The 16,762-nt window shown below is 33.7% G+C and overlaps 2 protein-coding genes across 6 annotated transcripts in view; one reads left to right on the top strand and one right to left on the bottom strand.

The window, feature by feature from the left end:
• LOC133185386 (four and a half LIM domains protein 2-like) overlaps positions 1–16,762 on the top strand; it is a 49,745-nt gene that overhangs the window by 25,392 nt on the left and 7,591 nt on the right. For all 5 annotated transcript variants that reach the window (XM_061320551.1, XM_061320550.1, XM_061320555.1 and 2 more), the window contains exon 6: positions 12,687–12,887. In XM_061320551.1, coding sequence (XP_061176535.1) covers positions 12,687–12,887 — 201 coding nt within the window. The remainder of the gene's footprint in view (positions 1–12,686; positions 12,888–16,762) is intronic.
• Positions 2,516–5,371, bottom strand: LOC133185615 (uncharacterized). The gene is made up of 5 exons (XM_061320928.1): positions 5,290–5,371; positions 4,239–5,016; positions 3,566–4,114; positions 3,128–3,368; positions 2,516–3,003 (listed from the first exon to the last, which is right to left on the bottom strand). The coding sequence occupies exons 2-5, from the start codon at positions 5,013–5,015 to the stop codon at positions 2,516–2,518; spliced, it is 2,055 nt and encodes a 684-aa protein (XP_061176912.1). The 5' UTR covers position 5,016; positions 5,290–5,371.

Below are 16,762 nucleotides of genomic sequence, written 5' to 3'. Positions count from 1 at the left end.
CTTTATGCTGCACATTGATGGAGAAATGTAGATAAATTCTGCATTTATTGAAGAGGGGCTGGTTCTCTGCCACTCAGTTCTACACAATTTACATTCAGTTTGTGCAATTATAATTCTCTGAAATATATTTTTGACTAATCCTTCCAACCCTTACCAACACCATTCAGAGTAAGGTCAAGGTCACATGGTTTAGAAAAATTCAGTTTTTGCTTGGTCATAAATTAGAAGTTGAGAAAACTTGAGAAGATTATACTAAGCAAAAAGTTGTTTCACCAGAGGGTATGTAACAAGCCTGCACATAAGTGCAAAACTTGTGTACATAATATATTTTCATAATGAAATAACTTTCCAAGATCACTGTCATGGTTAATTATGATCACAGAATATTTATAATGACCTTGAACAGAGGTAATTTACTCAAAGTCAAGGTCACAAACTACAGAATGTCAAATTTTGAAATCTCAGAAATGTAAAATTCTAAGAGAAAACTTGTATTGGAGGAGCATTAGGATACATGTATGTCATACTTTGCACAAAAGTTGCTTGTGTCCAGGAAGTTGTCATGTTTCTATGTCTTATTTGTTTGTACAAGGTCATATAACTCAGAAGAATTTTAAAATTTTATTTAGGCCATGATGCTGTTGAAGTACTATTTTCTACGTGGTATTAATTTACGCTATGTACTCGGTCATAAATTTTCCAAGTAAAGAACAAGGTACACTTAGGGTCATATAAGGCCTATTTTCAGAGGTTGGAAATTTTTTACCCTAATACTCTCTAGGACATGGGCTCTCTGTATATAGTAATATTATCCGTGTAACATTGATAGTTTTTGAGATACAACGTAAGAAAGTTGACATGCATAATTATGAAGCTGTCATCCTAAATACCAAGGAAAGCTTTCTTCTCCAATATTCAATCGAATAAAGTAATGCAAAACCTTTTCTTGAAATTGATACCCGAGTAGACAATAAACAAATTTGCAATTTTTGAAACAATAAACACATGTAATCATTTGGACTACCCGAGGTGTTAAATATTTACCGAGCCCAAAGTGGGAGGTAAATATTGTATTTATTTCAAAAGTTGTCAAATCATCATTTTGAATTTGTAGAAAAACTGTCAATGATTTTTTTATTATATCACTCAATGATTTAATGATATTTGTTTGAAAACCTTGCAACTTTCTTTATTGGCTGTTTATGTCTGCTGAAGTCCTCACCAAACCCAGTTAGAGATGCAGGGGCCCATTTTACAAAAGAACTTAAGACTTATCAAGATCAAAAACTTTGGATGATTGTAAAATCTTGCACAATTAATGCTTTTATATATAAATTAAAAATTACCTGCACTCAATTAGGTAAAAAAGAAAGTTATTTGCAAAATTACATTTGGTCTTGGTCATAAGTTCTTTTGTACAATGGGTCCCAGGATCTTATAAGACAGCAAAAATAACATAACCAATTGTTCCAATTTGGAAGTTTTCAATATATTTTTGGTTCGATGTAAAAATTAAATGTTATATTCACCAGGAGGGTCTAGTGCAGGTGAATTTAACCAAGTTTTCAGAATGCTGAACTTCAGCCAGTCATTTAGCTAGGGATCATTCTATCATGAATAAATCTGATTGTTAAATAAAATATGTCCTAATCATGAACAAAATAGACAAGCATATAAACAGTGGGGTAAAGGGAAATAAAGGAATCCCTAATATATTTTATTTCTTCTGTACCAGACAATGAGACACAATCATAAAAAATTCATAAAGTGTTTGAAAACATCTGTTGTATCATTCATTGACATGCACATGCATTAGGTTTCTCTATAGCTAGAACTCAAGAATATTTCATTCCAAAATATTGGGACTCTGGAAAAGTCTCTAGTGATTCATTTTTTTTTTTTTTTTTTTTTTACACATTTTTGGTCTCCATGGGTCAATATGCATACAGTAATTCATTTAATATTGTAACTCTATCATAAAATGATTAGCTTATTATCTTAAATTGCAATTTGAAAAATTGTAGAAATAAATCAATAATTCATTATCAATATACTTGCATTCAGAGGAGTGTACTCAAGAGTATCACACATATTCCAGTATTTTATAATCACTGAATTTTTACCAGACACATGTAGTGTGATAACACTACCCAATCCATGGTGAACATTACAACTGAATATTCATCTTCACAGGTGTTGATATTCATAAGCCTAAACAAAATATCTTGTATAACTAAATTTAACGAAAATTCACCTATAAAACAGGTATATGTACATGTAATTATCATCTGGAGTTACTGTGTTACTGTACATTATTCAAATTAAACACTGGTTAAATAAAACTTTTCAATAACAGAATAATACATTTTTAGATAAAAAATCATAAACAGAACAGAGAGGCTGATCCTTCATATCGTAATACTAGAAATTGCATATGGAGAGTATGATACTAACAATAATTCTTAAAAGTTTTGATTTATTATGCAATGTTGAATGATGAGTCTGAGATTCACTTTCACTCCTCTTCTGTTATGAAACATCTTTCTTCATCCTCACTCTCTGATTCATCAATTGGGAGTGCAGCAGCATCCTCAACCAAACTACACCAATCACGCACACCACAGACATCACTCCCCTCATGACGAGCAAGAGCCAAGAACCAAATCACACTGGTAATGTGAGCACACATGCCCACAACTCTTGCGCCAACTTTACATTTGCAAAACCAGGATTTGATACTGACGTCATCATATCTAATCCAAAGTAAGTATTTCTTAGCTGAAATGTGTCTACTTTGAATCTTTGCACAGAGGATACCAGCACAATCATTACTGATGAAAATTTCATACTTTCCTTCCATCAAATGCTCGTGTGTGTATGACTTTGCCAATCTGATTTGGTAAACACCAAAGGTCAACTGGCGTATTTCCTCCTCTGTCAAACGAGGAAAGACCACATCATGGGAGTTGATCCTCTTCCATTTCATGTTCCGCTTCTCTAAACCTGTAAATTTTATTTTTAAATGGATGTTCAATTTATTCTTCAAAGATTTTTTATATTCATATTTGAAAATCTTGCCACATCAATTGTAAGGCAAATCATATTTAAAATGTAAGATGATGCTTACCTCTCGTCTCAACATAATCCTTTAACTCATTCACGCCATTTGCAAGAAATCGCATTTTAGCAGCCATCGCAACATCTTCCTCCTCCATTCCAGTGCTCAAGTCTGGTCTAAACTTGTTGCAGATTGCACTCACTATGCGGACATAATCTCCAATGTGAGGTATTTGAGTATTTGGGATAGTTCTGCTCAAGTAATTCCCTGTCTTTAGCCTGCCATTTACTGACTCAACAACCCACCTGAGCTGTAACACAAATACATACTATGAATTCATCAACCAAATATATATATATAAAAGTCTGTTACATCCTTATTTTCTAATTCATTATTACAATGTATACTTAAATATATAGATAACATTTTAAGTTTAGAATTGCAAAAAATGTGACCTTCAACAGATTAAATGAATAATTATATTGCTGGTATTTTATTTTCAAGTACCTTGGTCACAAATCTGGTTGCATTGGCTTCTTCTGTGGTGTGTTGCTTTGAATGAGAAGTAAGGAAAGATGGCATTTCAACATGTATCCCCATGTCATCTAGCAAAGCTTCTGCATCCCGGAAACCCCTGTCGACGATAAATATATCATCTTCTCTGACCCATTTCCTCATGTCCTCTACATTTGTTTGGATCATGTGATTTAATATCTTTGCATCAGAATTTTTGGAATCTGCCAGATAAGGACCTAATACAGAAATTATATATCCACTAGTTGAAACAATGATCATAGGCTTGACTAAAGGCCGGTGTTTATGAATGCTGTAGGAACGACCTGAGAAAGAAAAGTTCCCACTTTTTTGGAGATATACGTATGTTCCATCAAGAACAAGAATGGCTGGATTTTCTGTCATGCTGCAAAGGAGTTCCTTGGCAAGGGGACGAGTATGGTGATTAATGACATCCTCCCTTGTTATATGAGAAAACCCCAAATGCTTTGACACAAAATCACCCATCAAAGCATTTTTTGCAGATATAACAGCACGTCGAACCTGAAAACAGAAAACCCAGTTTCAATTAATGTACATGCAATATATGCATTTTTAATTTTACATGTAATAATGTAAAAAAAAAAAATTTAAATGTAGTGTTTCACTCAGCATAACATGTACATACCTGCCATTTTTTCATGCCAAATAAGGTTCCAAGTAGTTGATTACTCAAACCACATCTGAGTTTTGTCAACAATAACGCCACACATGTTCTGGTACTTCTATTCTTGGATGCTCTTAAGTCGGTCTCCACTAAATACGTCATCAATTCATCAAACTGATCCTTTGTAATTCCTGTGAGATTGTAGTAATCTTCACTTTCCATTCCATGTGAATCATCAAAATTCAGTCTCTTGTTCTGATTCTGGATAGCTACCTCCCCGGTTTGTCTTAAAACTCCTACAATGGTGGTCCTGTTAACATTTGAGACAGAACTGGTTTGTTTCAGCAGATGTAATGCCTCAGTGTTGAACTCTCCATCAGAAATATGCTTAGGACAGCATCTAGAACCAGGTGGAACAAATGTTTCTTTTTGGATGAATACATTTAAACGAGTATTTTCTGGAACTACCACTAGCTTTGGCCCCGGTTTTTTACAGATGACACAGTTGGCGTGGCTCTTAGAGGTACTTGGAATGGACAGTATTACTGAAGGTGGACTCTGCACACTCTGCTTTGATGATGTTTTTGGCATTTTGTTTGGCTCAGGGCTGTCACAAATAGTATTCCTTGTTGATTTTGTTTCACACATGTGACGACACTTCCTGCACAGCATGCTGTCATCAGAAACATCCATACAAAGTCTTCTCTTAATGAAGTCTGCATGCTCCTTCTTTATCCTGTATCTGTCCTGTTGTGATGTTCGTTTACAGCACAGCAAGCAGGGGTAAAACTTAGGCATTCTAGAAGAGAAGTATATATACATAAAAAATGGTCATTAATTACAAGCAGTTACATTATTGTACAAGTATGATAATGTCACATGACATTTGAACTTTACATGTGTTAATGAAATTTATGTAGAAAATTTTCAGTGAAATTCAATTATAATATTTGATATGACAATAAATGGTTAATTATGAGGAAATAAGGATTCAATCTAAACATCCAAATGAAACCTTGCAAGGACTGCATATAATAGACAATAAGATGTTATCAAAAATTTTTTGTCATACCTGTGTTTCCTATTGCATCATCATCACCATGGAAATAAACTCCAACCTCCGAACACTTCAGGGTAACACAGGATCATGATTTCTGTAATAAAAATGTACAATTTCCTTTAAGGCTACAAAATATTTGTTAACATTTATCAGTATTTACATTTTTAGTTAAAATGTAAAATACTTGAATGAAATTAGTCTAGTCATTTTAATATAAAAAAGGCTAAAATGTTGAGCCTGATAAATATTTGAAAAGTTAACAGAGGGCTAAACAGACATACAGACAAACACAGAAAGCTAAACGATCAGAGAAGCTCACTTAATTCTTTAGATCAGGTAAAATAAAATACTTTATCTCAAATTACCTAGTACAATAGCAATTTAACATTCTAAAATATAATTATATATAAGGTACAATTATATTTTCTATCGAGAGAGAGAGGAAGAGCAAACACCTTGGGAGAATGCAGACATGTTGGTTTTACTGGTACTTGTGGTGTACTATGGGGGGGGGGTCAAGGGTCCGGACCCCCCCTGGAATTTGCAGAGTTATTAAAAATATATACTGTTCAAGCAAATAAAAAATGACTTTGGACCCCCCTAGAAAACGTGGACCCCATCACCACCACGAAAGAGGCGTTTTTCACGTTTGGGAAGTGGATTTTACGTTTTTTTTGTTTTTGTTTGTTTGTTTGTTTTTTTTTTTGCTTGTCAAGAAATTTTGGGTTTGGAATTTTTTTTTGACTGGGGTGGACCCCCCCCCCCCCCGATCCACACCTGTTAATAACATTACTATTGCTTCAGTTCAGGGGCTTGTATTCATCTGATTAAACAAGATTAAACAAACAGGTACAGAGAAAGCTGACAAGGACTAAAACTGAACATGAAATGGTTGATATACACAAATGCTCGAGTGTGGCAGGTTGGCTTTTAACAAAATAAATGACTACATATACATGTAACTGTCAAAATGCAAAGCTCTGGTCAGAAGTTGATAGTCTTACTCTGGTTACTGCATATGTGGTTGGGCAGTTCCCCTTATACCTAGCAGAAACATGCCACATATGCCTTAAATATGCTTGTACCTACCTTGCTGTGATAGTTTTGCAGGAATTAATATCCATGAGAATTTTTCAAATAAATTTTAACACAAATAAAAAAAAATACATCACTAGACAAATATTTCTACAATATTGCCAAATACAGAAACTCTCCTTGGTTCAGAATTTATTGCGTGAAGGAGACATACTGACAGTTCTTCATACAGTAGCAAATACGACCCCCCCCCCCCCCCCCCAACTCCCAATCAATCTTCGGTCTCGTGGCATAAAAATCTTACAGGCTTGAATCAAGTTGGACAATTATTTTTATAAAGTTCAATTCAGTTATTTAATTTCTGAGAAATTCTCTTGTGTAATTTGACGGTATATTTTCAAATAATTACATCGACGTTTACAAATCGACTACTATACTGCTCGACTTTTCTCATACATGTATATGTATGCACCTAGTGTGTCACACGTTTAGCTTTTGACTGCCAGAGTTAAGTGATAAATTTTTGCAATGATAATTAATATATATATAAATATATATTTTTTTTTTAATGAAACCCCCCGCACATGTCAAAACATAAAAGCAGGGGTTTGAGTCAGAGGAATCTCGGATTAGCATGCATGTTTTGTAGATATATTTGTTTTCAAGTAATTGTCAATCAATCCTTACCTAATACAATCACATAGTAATAGTCGTTTTGGGTCTATCGGCAACTTTACACACACCTAGTCACCCAAACACATCACAGACACAGTTCATGTTCACAATCTGTCAAATTTCATCAGTTGTCAAACTTGTCGTCTGGTACGCTACGAACTTTTTTTTCCAGAAACCGCCGAACGAAATTAAAAATTCCGAATTATAATGATTATGATTTGCATTCATTTAATTAAATATATTTTAAAAATTTGAATTATTGTTACATTTGTACTTTGGGATAGAAGGCAACATTGCAGATAAAATTGTTACACATTTTAGCGATTTTCCATTAAATATGTAGGCCATGGGACTTGTTCCGGAAATGCCAAATGTTTGAATTAAACTATGAGCACACAGAACGCGATTGACGAAATAGATTTTTTTCGGCTAGTCATAGCAATAGCTTTGACATATACAAGTATTATCCATCGCGTTGCCTGTGCACATATTAAAATATTTACAAATGTGTGCACAAATTCATAGATTTTCATCAAAAAGTGAAATCCGGGTAAATTTTGGAATTTATAATTCTGATATGTGACGTTTTGGCGCCATTTCCCATGCATGTTTCAAGTACGGGGGTTGTCCCAAAATAACTTCGAAGGGAAATGACAGATTAGCTGATTCTTTATTTTTTTTAGTTTTCCTAGGCCAAAATTATATACTAAGTGTATTTTGTTCTTTGTCCAAGAATACTTAACGTACATGTAAGGCATATAGTGGCAATCTAAGAAATCGGAGTAATTATCTATCTGTGGATTGAACTGAAATTGAGATTCCATGGAATTATGACCCTGTAGAAAAAAGTTTGTTTGCAGTATTTTAATGCTAAGTCTTTGAATGGTCATATTTTTTTGTACCCTGAATGGAAAGGTGATTCATCCCTCAACAAGTAAATTACTTTTACACAAGATTCAGGCCATGGAATTTGCAGAATAATTTTTTAGCAAGATGGCAGATTCATTTTAAAACTTTTTAGTTTACTGGAGCTGAAGGTTCAATTGAGCTTTTCTGATCACCTTTTGTCCAGGGTCAGTCTGTCCATCTGACTTGCCACAAAGCATCCTTGGGTGAATGAGATTTAAGTTTGTTCAGTGAAGGGCCACACTCTCTTTTAAAGGGAGATAATTAAGAATTATTGAAAAATATAGTGGCATGTTTCAAAAATCTTCTTCTCAAGAACCACTGAGCTAGAAAAGTTGAAACTTATTTGAAAGCTTCAAGTGTAGATCAGTTTTACATAAGAATATATAGAAAAAAATCTGCTGAAGAACAGCAGGGCCATAGTAACTCAGGTGAGCATTGTGGCCCACGTGTGTCTTATTTAACCATAAGCTGCATTTTCTTTTTTGCCCATCAGGAGGTAGAAGTCATTAGGATAGTTCTTGTTAAATTGGTATCAACTTATGTTTTTTTTTCTTAATTCAGTGTCACAAAGTTACTCATTGAATTTCTTGGTCAATAGCTTTGCAAGTGATGCTTCTATAATGTAATTATGTTTGTCTGTGATAAAGAGGCAGCTAGGTTAGGTGTTTTACAATGAGAGATTTGGCAGAAACTGTTGAAATAATTCACTGCAATCCTTGTTTTATAGACTAAAAAATCACATAGGTTATCATGGGTGCACAGAGGACTTCACCTTGAAATAATATACAAGTAACGAACATTGACATTTTGGGACCATGGTGTCATAAAAGTTGACACATATTTGAGATTTTCTTTTATCTATCTGACCACTTGCCGAAAAGGACTTGAAGTGTTATATACTTATTTCAAAGAGAGTTCTCAGGCATTCCATATTTCACAGAGCAAGACCACTTCATTTCTACTTAAATTCTCATAAATATTTCAGTTTATTACTTGAAGGACCAAATTTAACAAACTGGGTCAAGGTGTTACCAATTTTTGGTCTTTTTTTTTATCTGAAAGAGGTGAATGACTTATTATCATTTTGATTTTAAGGCTGCAAAGTTTTGATGTTATTTTTTTTTTCTTCCTGCATGTGATCACAAGTTTCCTCTAATTGGAGAAGAGTTGCATCCCTTCCAGGATAGCAATGCTCTCAGATCTATATGAATCATCTATATATAAAGTACTTTTAAGAGATATGTAGATGCAGAATCAGGCTTCAACTTAACTACTGTTGTTTTTTTCTTTACACACCAAAGAATGTGATGACGAAAAACCATAGATCTAATGGTAGTATAGATGGTGATTTGATCATTAATGTGTTTACTAACCCTTTGGCAAACTGTCAGCTGCTGTATCAAGAGAAAAACAATTGATATAGGAAATACGGAAGATTCAATACATTGATAAAATTCTGTACTGTGTAGGGTGGGTGAGTGGGGAAGGTCTGGTATATATATAAGTAATCAACAGAGATCTTTTTCTGCACACAATACTACTGAAGTTATTAATGTTGCCAAACGATGTTGTAGACTGTGTAAGATAGAATGAAGATTTGGTAATCGTTAAAAGAGTGGTGTCACAAAGGGAAATGTGGTCCTCCCACTCTACATGTAATACTTCTGATGTTAATTAACATTTTAATTACTTGATATGCTACACTTTTTGGAAACACAATATCATGTGAACACCCATTACTGCAGCTGCACAGCAGGTAGTATGTTTTCTATGAATTAACATTTAGAATGACACTCAAAAACACCTGTTAGTTTGCTTGAATAAGGTGTATCATTTTGTTATTTTGCAGATAAAATTTTTCTCATTAAAAGCTGAAATGTTATGCAAAGTCTGTCCAACAATTATTAAAAATGCATGAATTCCATATTATACTCAAGTGTCATGTATCCTGGGTAACTGCCACCATGATGCAATGAATATTACATTTCTGTCAACAAAATAAAAAAGCAAACATCTGTTACTTAATCTGTTTAATACTATAATGACTCATTTTGTTGCACTTAACATTATACAGATATTTTACACAAGAAGAAAATAAACTGTGCAAAATCTGTGCAACATGAAATCAATAGCTGATTTTTTTCTGCCTAGCAGTAAGTTTAAATTACAGCCCCTCCCCCCCCCCCTTTTCTCATATTAAGGTGCTGTGCCAAGGACTCTTAAGGAATTATAAATTATTTGCTGCTTCAAATGTCTTTGAGAGCTTCATTTTAACGTTCAAAAATGTTTGAATTTGTAAGCCTTTTTACTTTTGTTGGTATTGTTTCCGGCTCTGAGGATACCCAAATTTTATGTTAAAATTTGTCTCATCACTTCAACAGACAATTTTTATACAATAGTGCAAATTATTACTTTTCCATAAGGTGATACAATGTATAAACTTGTAAATACATTTGGTAAAAATGTAATTGTTTACAAGTAATTCTTGAATATGAATTTGTGATTGCTTACGTCAGTGCAGTCTGTAGAATTAATTGGATTAACGGCAGGCAGAGGCAATATGGAAACTGACATGTTATATTGAACACAGACAGAGTATAAATACTTTAAGCAGTTATCAATTATCTTGTAATGTAACCATTTCTTCTCTGCTATCCAAATATTGATAAACACAGATTAATAAATTGGTAGAATCTACGCAAGTAGCCATCTCATAGTAAAGATGGTTCTGTGGAAAATCATAGAGCTTGCAGGAATTCTTCCTAATACTTTGCACTCCTGCATTTTGCACACGGCACTATTTGAAGTGCTCACTTTTCCCGGACTAATTTAGAAGTAAACCCCCTCAGCTCGTCTAAGCTTTGATTAAGAGATCTCGTCTCAGTGTTTTCACTTTTCACTTTCGTTTCACTGAGGTCTGATTGCTAATTAAAAGCAAAAGATTTCCCTGTAGGTAAGAGAAATTTACACATGTATTTAATTTCTTATTTCTTGAATAATTTAGATTCTCAATTGAAGTATAAAATTTTGATTTAAAAAAAAAGTTTTAATTTTGAAGGATTGATTTTTTTTTATTGTTTTGAATAATCATTCTTTATTGCTTATACAAGTGCATTAAAAAAATTTATGTCTGTATAAGCATATTTTTCTTTTGACTATCTTTGAGAAATTAAAAGGTAATTAATTAACAGAAATAAAATCCAGTAGAAAATAAACCCTTTAATTCATTTGTTAACACAGAATTTAACAGTTCTTTCTCTGATCTTGCGATTTTTTTTTTTAAACTTTGACAGCAAAGCATGCACGTATCTTAATTGTAAAACATGTTCTACAATGGACAAAAATCAGACACTGAGCCATTACTGTACACTGAGTGTTCCTTCTTATAATTAGGCATCTTAAACAGCTGAGCTTTGTTGTGAGGGTGCTGTACGAGAGAGGGGAAATTCTTACTGCATAAGACTCAGTAGGAAGTCCTCGCTATCTTAAGATGTTTATAACATCTTCATATGGAGACCATGAATGACTCTGCAGCAACTGGCTTGTCTTAGACAGGTCATAACAGTGTTAAAAATATTGTAATTAGAAGGAGAATGCATAATCTCTGCTGAATATGTAAGTTGCTTTGCATTCTTAATTGGAATTGAGGGAGTTTAAATTAAATGATGTATGTGCATGTACATTCTATTAAAACATTTTAACATCAATTTAGTATAGAATGGATGTTTGAAATTCATAACCAGAAAAAGAGTCATTTATGTAATACATGTAGTCAATTTTGGCAAAAATTTGATCTAACATTCACATTTTGGGAAATAAATGGAAAAATCCTTTGATTGTGCAAGAGTTTTCAAATTGTATGGACAGCGGCTGCAGTTTATCAGAAAAAAAAACCCAATCCAAACTGATAAATGACCTTTGTATATAAATCATTATTTAACTAGGTTCCATCGTTACGTAAGCTTGACATATCTGTCTGCATTCAATGTGCAGCAATAGTTGATGCAGATTAGAGCTGCTCTGACTAACAAGTTATGTGCTGTCTATACCCAGAAGCTATTTAGCAGGATCAGCTAAAGTTTAGGAGAGCTATAGTGCAAGGAAAAATCTCATTAGTTACGAAATCACAATACATCAGCTTCTGTAAAGGTAGGACTTGAGAAAATAACGGATTTTCTGTGGCAGACACTGCAAAAAAAAAAAATTCATGATTTACATGTCTCAAGTCACTCATTTGATGGACATTATTTTGAGAGGGAATGGCTTAGGTCTTGCTGGTACAAAGCACGTTTTTTGTTGATTTTATGAGGAAGTTGTGTCACGGATATTGTGACTTTTTGTTTTATTACTGTTAATTGTAAGAGGAAAACAGATCGAAGCAGGCAGTGAATTTTAGTATATGTTTGTGAATTTGTGTTTTTGATTGTAATTCTGTGTTATAATGATGTTTAAGTTGGTCTCTCAAGTACTCCATTGATTTTTTATTCATTGACCAAAAAAAAAAAATTGTTGAACAGATTTACATTTGAGATTAGGATGTGAGACATATAATGTGTATTTGTTTTGAAATCATTGCCAGTAAGTACTATATAAACCGTTAGCAGGATTTGGAAATCTTTAAGGGAGATCTGTGAGAAAATTTTGAGCTGTTCCTTTTCCAACTACGTGCATATTTCACATTTCGTTTTGAATTCTTCTCTGAGAGCACTGTACTGATGGTTCATTCTTTTATACTCATCATTGAAAGTTTATTGCACAATCACATTAAATTCTACCGTTTATTTTTGCAGTTGATATTTTCTGGAGAATACACTAAAGCTATGGATGAGAATTACCACAAAGATCACTTGGCCTGCCATAACTGCGACAAGAAACTGGTGGCCTGTCGCTACATCGTCAAGGATGAGAACCCGCACTGCATCCCCTGCTACCAGGAACTGTACGCACACAACTGTGAGGAATGTAAAAAACCAATAGGACCCGACTACAAGGTTTGTACAACTACAAGGTTTGTACACAATGATTGCTGCAAGTGAGCTTATAACAGGCCCGTAGGAAGCAATTTCACTTTGAGGGGGCACAACTATACATTTTCAGTTGGGGGGCACTATCAATCAAGTACCAAAATTCCTTGACAAGCAAAAAAAAAAAAAAAAAAAAAAGGTCATCAGACATTATTATTGAGGGGGCACAAGCGTATAGTAGCTATGCAGGAAATACTTAATTAGCAAGAGATAGAAAATTGACAGTACTTAACATTTTTCTCACAAATTTTGAAGCAAAAGCAGTTTATGATAGTGATTGGAACTGACTGTAGTCTTGGAGAATATTATTGTAAAATACTGATATTTTGATTGTCTGGAATATACTGGAAATTGCTCATGCATTTTGTTGTAAAGTTAGATATATAAAATAATATGGCAGATGTTGATTGGAACTTTCTTGGAAGCTTATAAAGCTTTATCTAATTGCACACAGGAGATAAATTTTGTAAATCTCTTGCTCATATTCAAATGAGAGAAAAAAAAATCAAAAGACATTTTCTGAGTTAAGGCAAGTTTTAGACAAAATGCAGATGTAATGCTTCTCTGTGTTTTGTCCTATTAGATGCTGGAACAGACTCTTAGAGGTTTAATGCATGTGTTTCATAGGAAAAGGAACTGCCAGTTTTAATAAAATAAAACAGAGAAATTCTTATAATGGTTTGAGTGTTTAGCTGTTAAACAATGTCAGAGAGAACGGCTAGCTGGCAAATTGTTCCATGTTGCGGGTTGGCATGCAGCGTCTTTTCTGTCTGTATATATTATAAACATGGGGACAATATTCTTATTAATATATCTTGATACATCAGGTTCTGTAATCAGTGGTGGATTTAAAGGGGGAGGGGGGATTTCCCCAGTACACACACCCCTTAAATTGTCAAATTCAAGATAAATCATGGTACCATCTTTGAAAAAAAAAATGAATTTTTTGATAAAGGGATATATTTCTATGTTCTTGCAAGGCAGAGCTTCTGGGGGCTTCATTCCTAGGCTTAATGTTTCCATAGACCTTTATTTGTAGTTTTATTAATTCTAATGGTTAATCAAGACGACAAGAAATAGTAAAAGTGTCTACATAGAAGACTTCATTTTTGTCCTGCTAAATCTCTAGAATCCAGGGCTTTTCCTTCTGGGCCCCCAAAAGGGCTTTGCCTTGGACCAACAGGGGGCCTCAAGGCAACCCCCCCCCCCCATATCCCTGCCTAATTAGCTGGCACTCCCTTATTTCAAATCCTGGATCTGTCTCTAGTAATATGCATTTCAATACTCTCATTCAAATACAGATTAATTATATTAATATAATAAAGTCATATACTCAAGAATGTATAAGACCTTGAAAGTACTTCCATCTTTTGTTGTACATTGTGTTACCAGTAGATGATTGATCTAATGAAAGAAATCAGGGATTGTGATATTTACTTATTTTAATGAAATATATTTGAAACTGACTTGAAACTGTCTAGAAAGCTGAAATAATTGTAATAAAAAGTTGTAAAAGGTTATAAATCAAATTGCAACCAGTCTGTTTCAGGATATATATTGTATCTCAGAATACCACTCATCCCCCTGGACCTAGTTTACCAGCCCTCCCCCCGAGTCCCCTCTTCTGAGGGAATGAACAGTAAGTTGGGTCGTGCCCTTGGGTTTATTTTTGTGACATTTTTCTGAACTCCTTATATCATCCACTCAGACACTAAATGAGGAAACAAAGTTTTTTTTATTAAAGAGGCACATTGTTCTATTTTGCTGCAATGACATCAGTAACCCAAATCTCATAGTGCCAAAATATACCACTGAGTTTTTTTTTTTTTGGGGGGGGGGGGGCTAAAAAAAGTCGGATCGAAGCATGTCTAATGATAAAGTAACAATAACTTACAACTGTAGTGTTCAAAACAATGTGATATCAAGTAGATGTTACATCTGGTATTGATTTTGAGCATTGCATCACAAAATAATGGAATTCCTAGGAGAGGTATATTAGGAAATGAATTCTTATTGCAGCATAGTATTCTTATGTTATAACTAATTACAGCTCAGTATTTGCTATGTCACAGAGCAGTATTAACATTTTACAAGGAAGAGAAAAGAAATGATTATGGCTGCTAAAGGTTAATTAATTTTTTTTTTTAATTTAATAGCATTTCCTTTTCAATTTTTTTGAAGGATCTGGCCTGTGATTCAGTAAGATTACCTAGCAATATCTAACATGCACAGATGTGTGTTATTATTGAAATATGTAAATTATAATTAAAACACACACACACAGATTTTAAATGTGATATTCAGAAGTTTTTTTTTGTTTTCTGTACACTGTAATATTAAGTTTTAATACCTGACATTTCTATCATATTTCCATCTTTCATTGATATTGATCAATTCACAACCATTACAAAAAAAAAAAGCTTCCTTGGATATCAGAATCAGTTGTTTTTGTTACAGATTCAGTATAAAAGCCATGGAATCAAACACTCTCTAGACATAGAGATTGCTATAGACACAGTTTAATTGGCTACATAATATCTGTTTACACAGCAACTCCCAACGCAAAGTGTCTGCATTTCTACATAAGCATTTTGTCAAACTTTATCATTTGATGAGCTATGCTGAAGCATTATCTTCTGATCTTGAGGGGAGTCTTACTCAGACATTAGATAGGTATGCTGAGGTTTATGCTGCAGAGCTCTGAATTGTACAACCACTTGCTGAAGGCGGTGCTGATTGTGTTCCCAGAGGATGGCACAGTGGGGGGTGCCCATGCCATTTTGTTCATACAATGCATGCTGGGACAAGGGTGTTTGAGTGGAATTCTTGATCAGCCTAGATGTGTATCTCATCTTGTCATTACCTAAGGAGTGAAGGGGTTATCTATTTATTTTTCTTCTCTCTGATTTGTTTGGCTCCTTACTTAGATTGTTTGTACATTCTTTGTTTTAGCCATTTCTTGATAAGAGGGGAAAAAGTCAATTCATTATTTGATATGAAATGGATCTAGCCATTAGCTTGCACCAAGATTGAACTGGGTAAAGTGAGTGCTTGATTTTTGCTAGTGGGAATCTGACAATCAAAATCTTTTTATTTGCTCGAGTAATGAATACCTCATAAAATTATTGACACAAGTCTGGTTTATGATGAGACTTCTGATTCTGGAGTTCATCATTTTTCTCTTTTATCTATGGTTTATGATTCAAATCTGGGAAATTAAGGTTGATTTTTTTCCTGTGGTTCACCATAGGTTTACAGGGAAATACTATGGGGAAATATTTTGCATCATCAGGACATGACCTCACAAATTTTACTACTATGTACTTGAAATAAATAAGGATGGAAAACAAAGTTATGAAAAATATTAGTAATGAACAAATATTTATGCATTTTTATAACCATTTTTTCTGTTGTACTCTTAATAGTGAAATATTTATTTGATTTATTAATGACCATGCACCTTACACATGATTTTGTATCATTAATCTGGCATCTTTAGTTGACAGATCAATTGTTTATAGAAAGTGACTCAAAATCTTCATTGCACTTGCGAATACTGTAGATATTCATATTTACTAGTAGGTTATTGGACATATTGAAAATTCTTGCAAACAAATTGCTGTTGCAGTTTTTATATGCTAGGTTTTGGTAATGTTTTCTTTAAAACAATTAATGAATGATAGTGTTTAATTTGAATCTTATACTACGTGTTAAGTCTGTGGACTTCAGTTATTACATTTATAATGAATGCTGCTGCACATTAGTTGCATGGGCAAAGTTTTTAGGTCGCAATTCTAAATCATATTAGATGAAGCACATCATTCATTCAATTGGTACTACCA

This window comes from Saccostrea echinata, unplaced genomic scaffold (assembly GCF_033153115.1).
Source record: "Saccostrea echinata isolate AGI-Se365-2 ecotype Australia unplaced genomic scaffold, CSIRO_AGI_Sech_v1 ptg000012l, whole genome shotgun sequence".
Lineage (NCBI taxonomy): Eukaryota > Metazoa > Mollusca > Bivalvia > Ostreida > Ostreidae > Saccostrea > Saccostrea echinata.
Note: the sequence above shows the minus strand (reverse complement) of the source record. Positions and strands in the feature narration are given on the sequence as shown.

Excerpts from the sequence above, each read along its gene's own strand:
- LOC133185615 (XM_061320928.1), bottom strand. The coding sequence starts at position 5,015 with ATGCCTAAGTTTTACCCCTGCTTGCTGTGCTGTAAACGAACATCACAA. Across the intron at positions 4,115-4,238 it reads TTGGCATGAAAAAATGGCAG|GTTCGACGTGCTGTTATATC; the intron begins GTATGTACATGT and ends TTCTGTTTTCAG. Across the intron at positions 3,004-3,127 it reads GGATTATGTTGAGACGAGAG|GTTTAGAGAAGCGGAACATG; the intron begins GTAAGCATCATC and ends TAAAATTTACAG.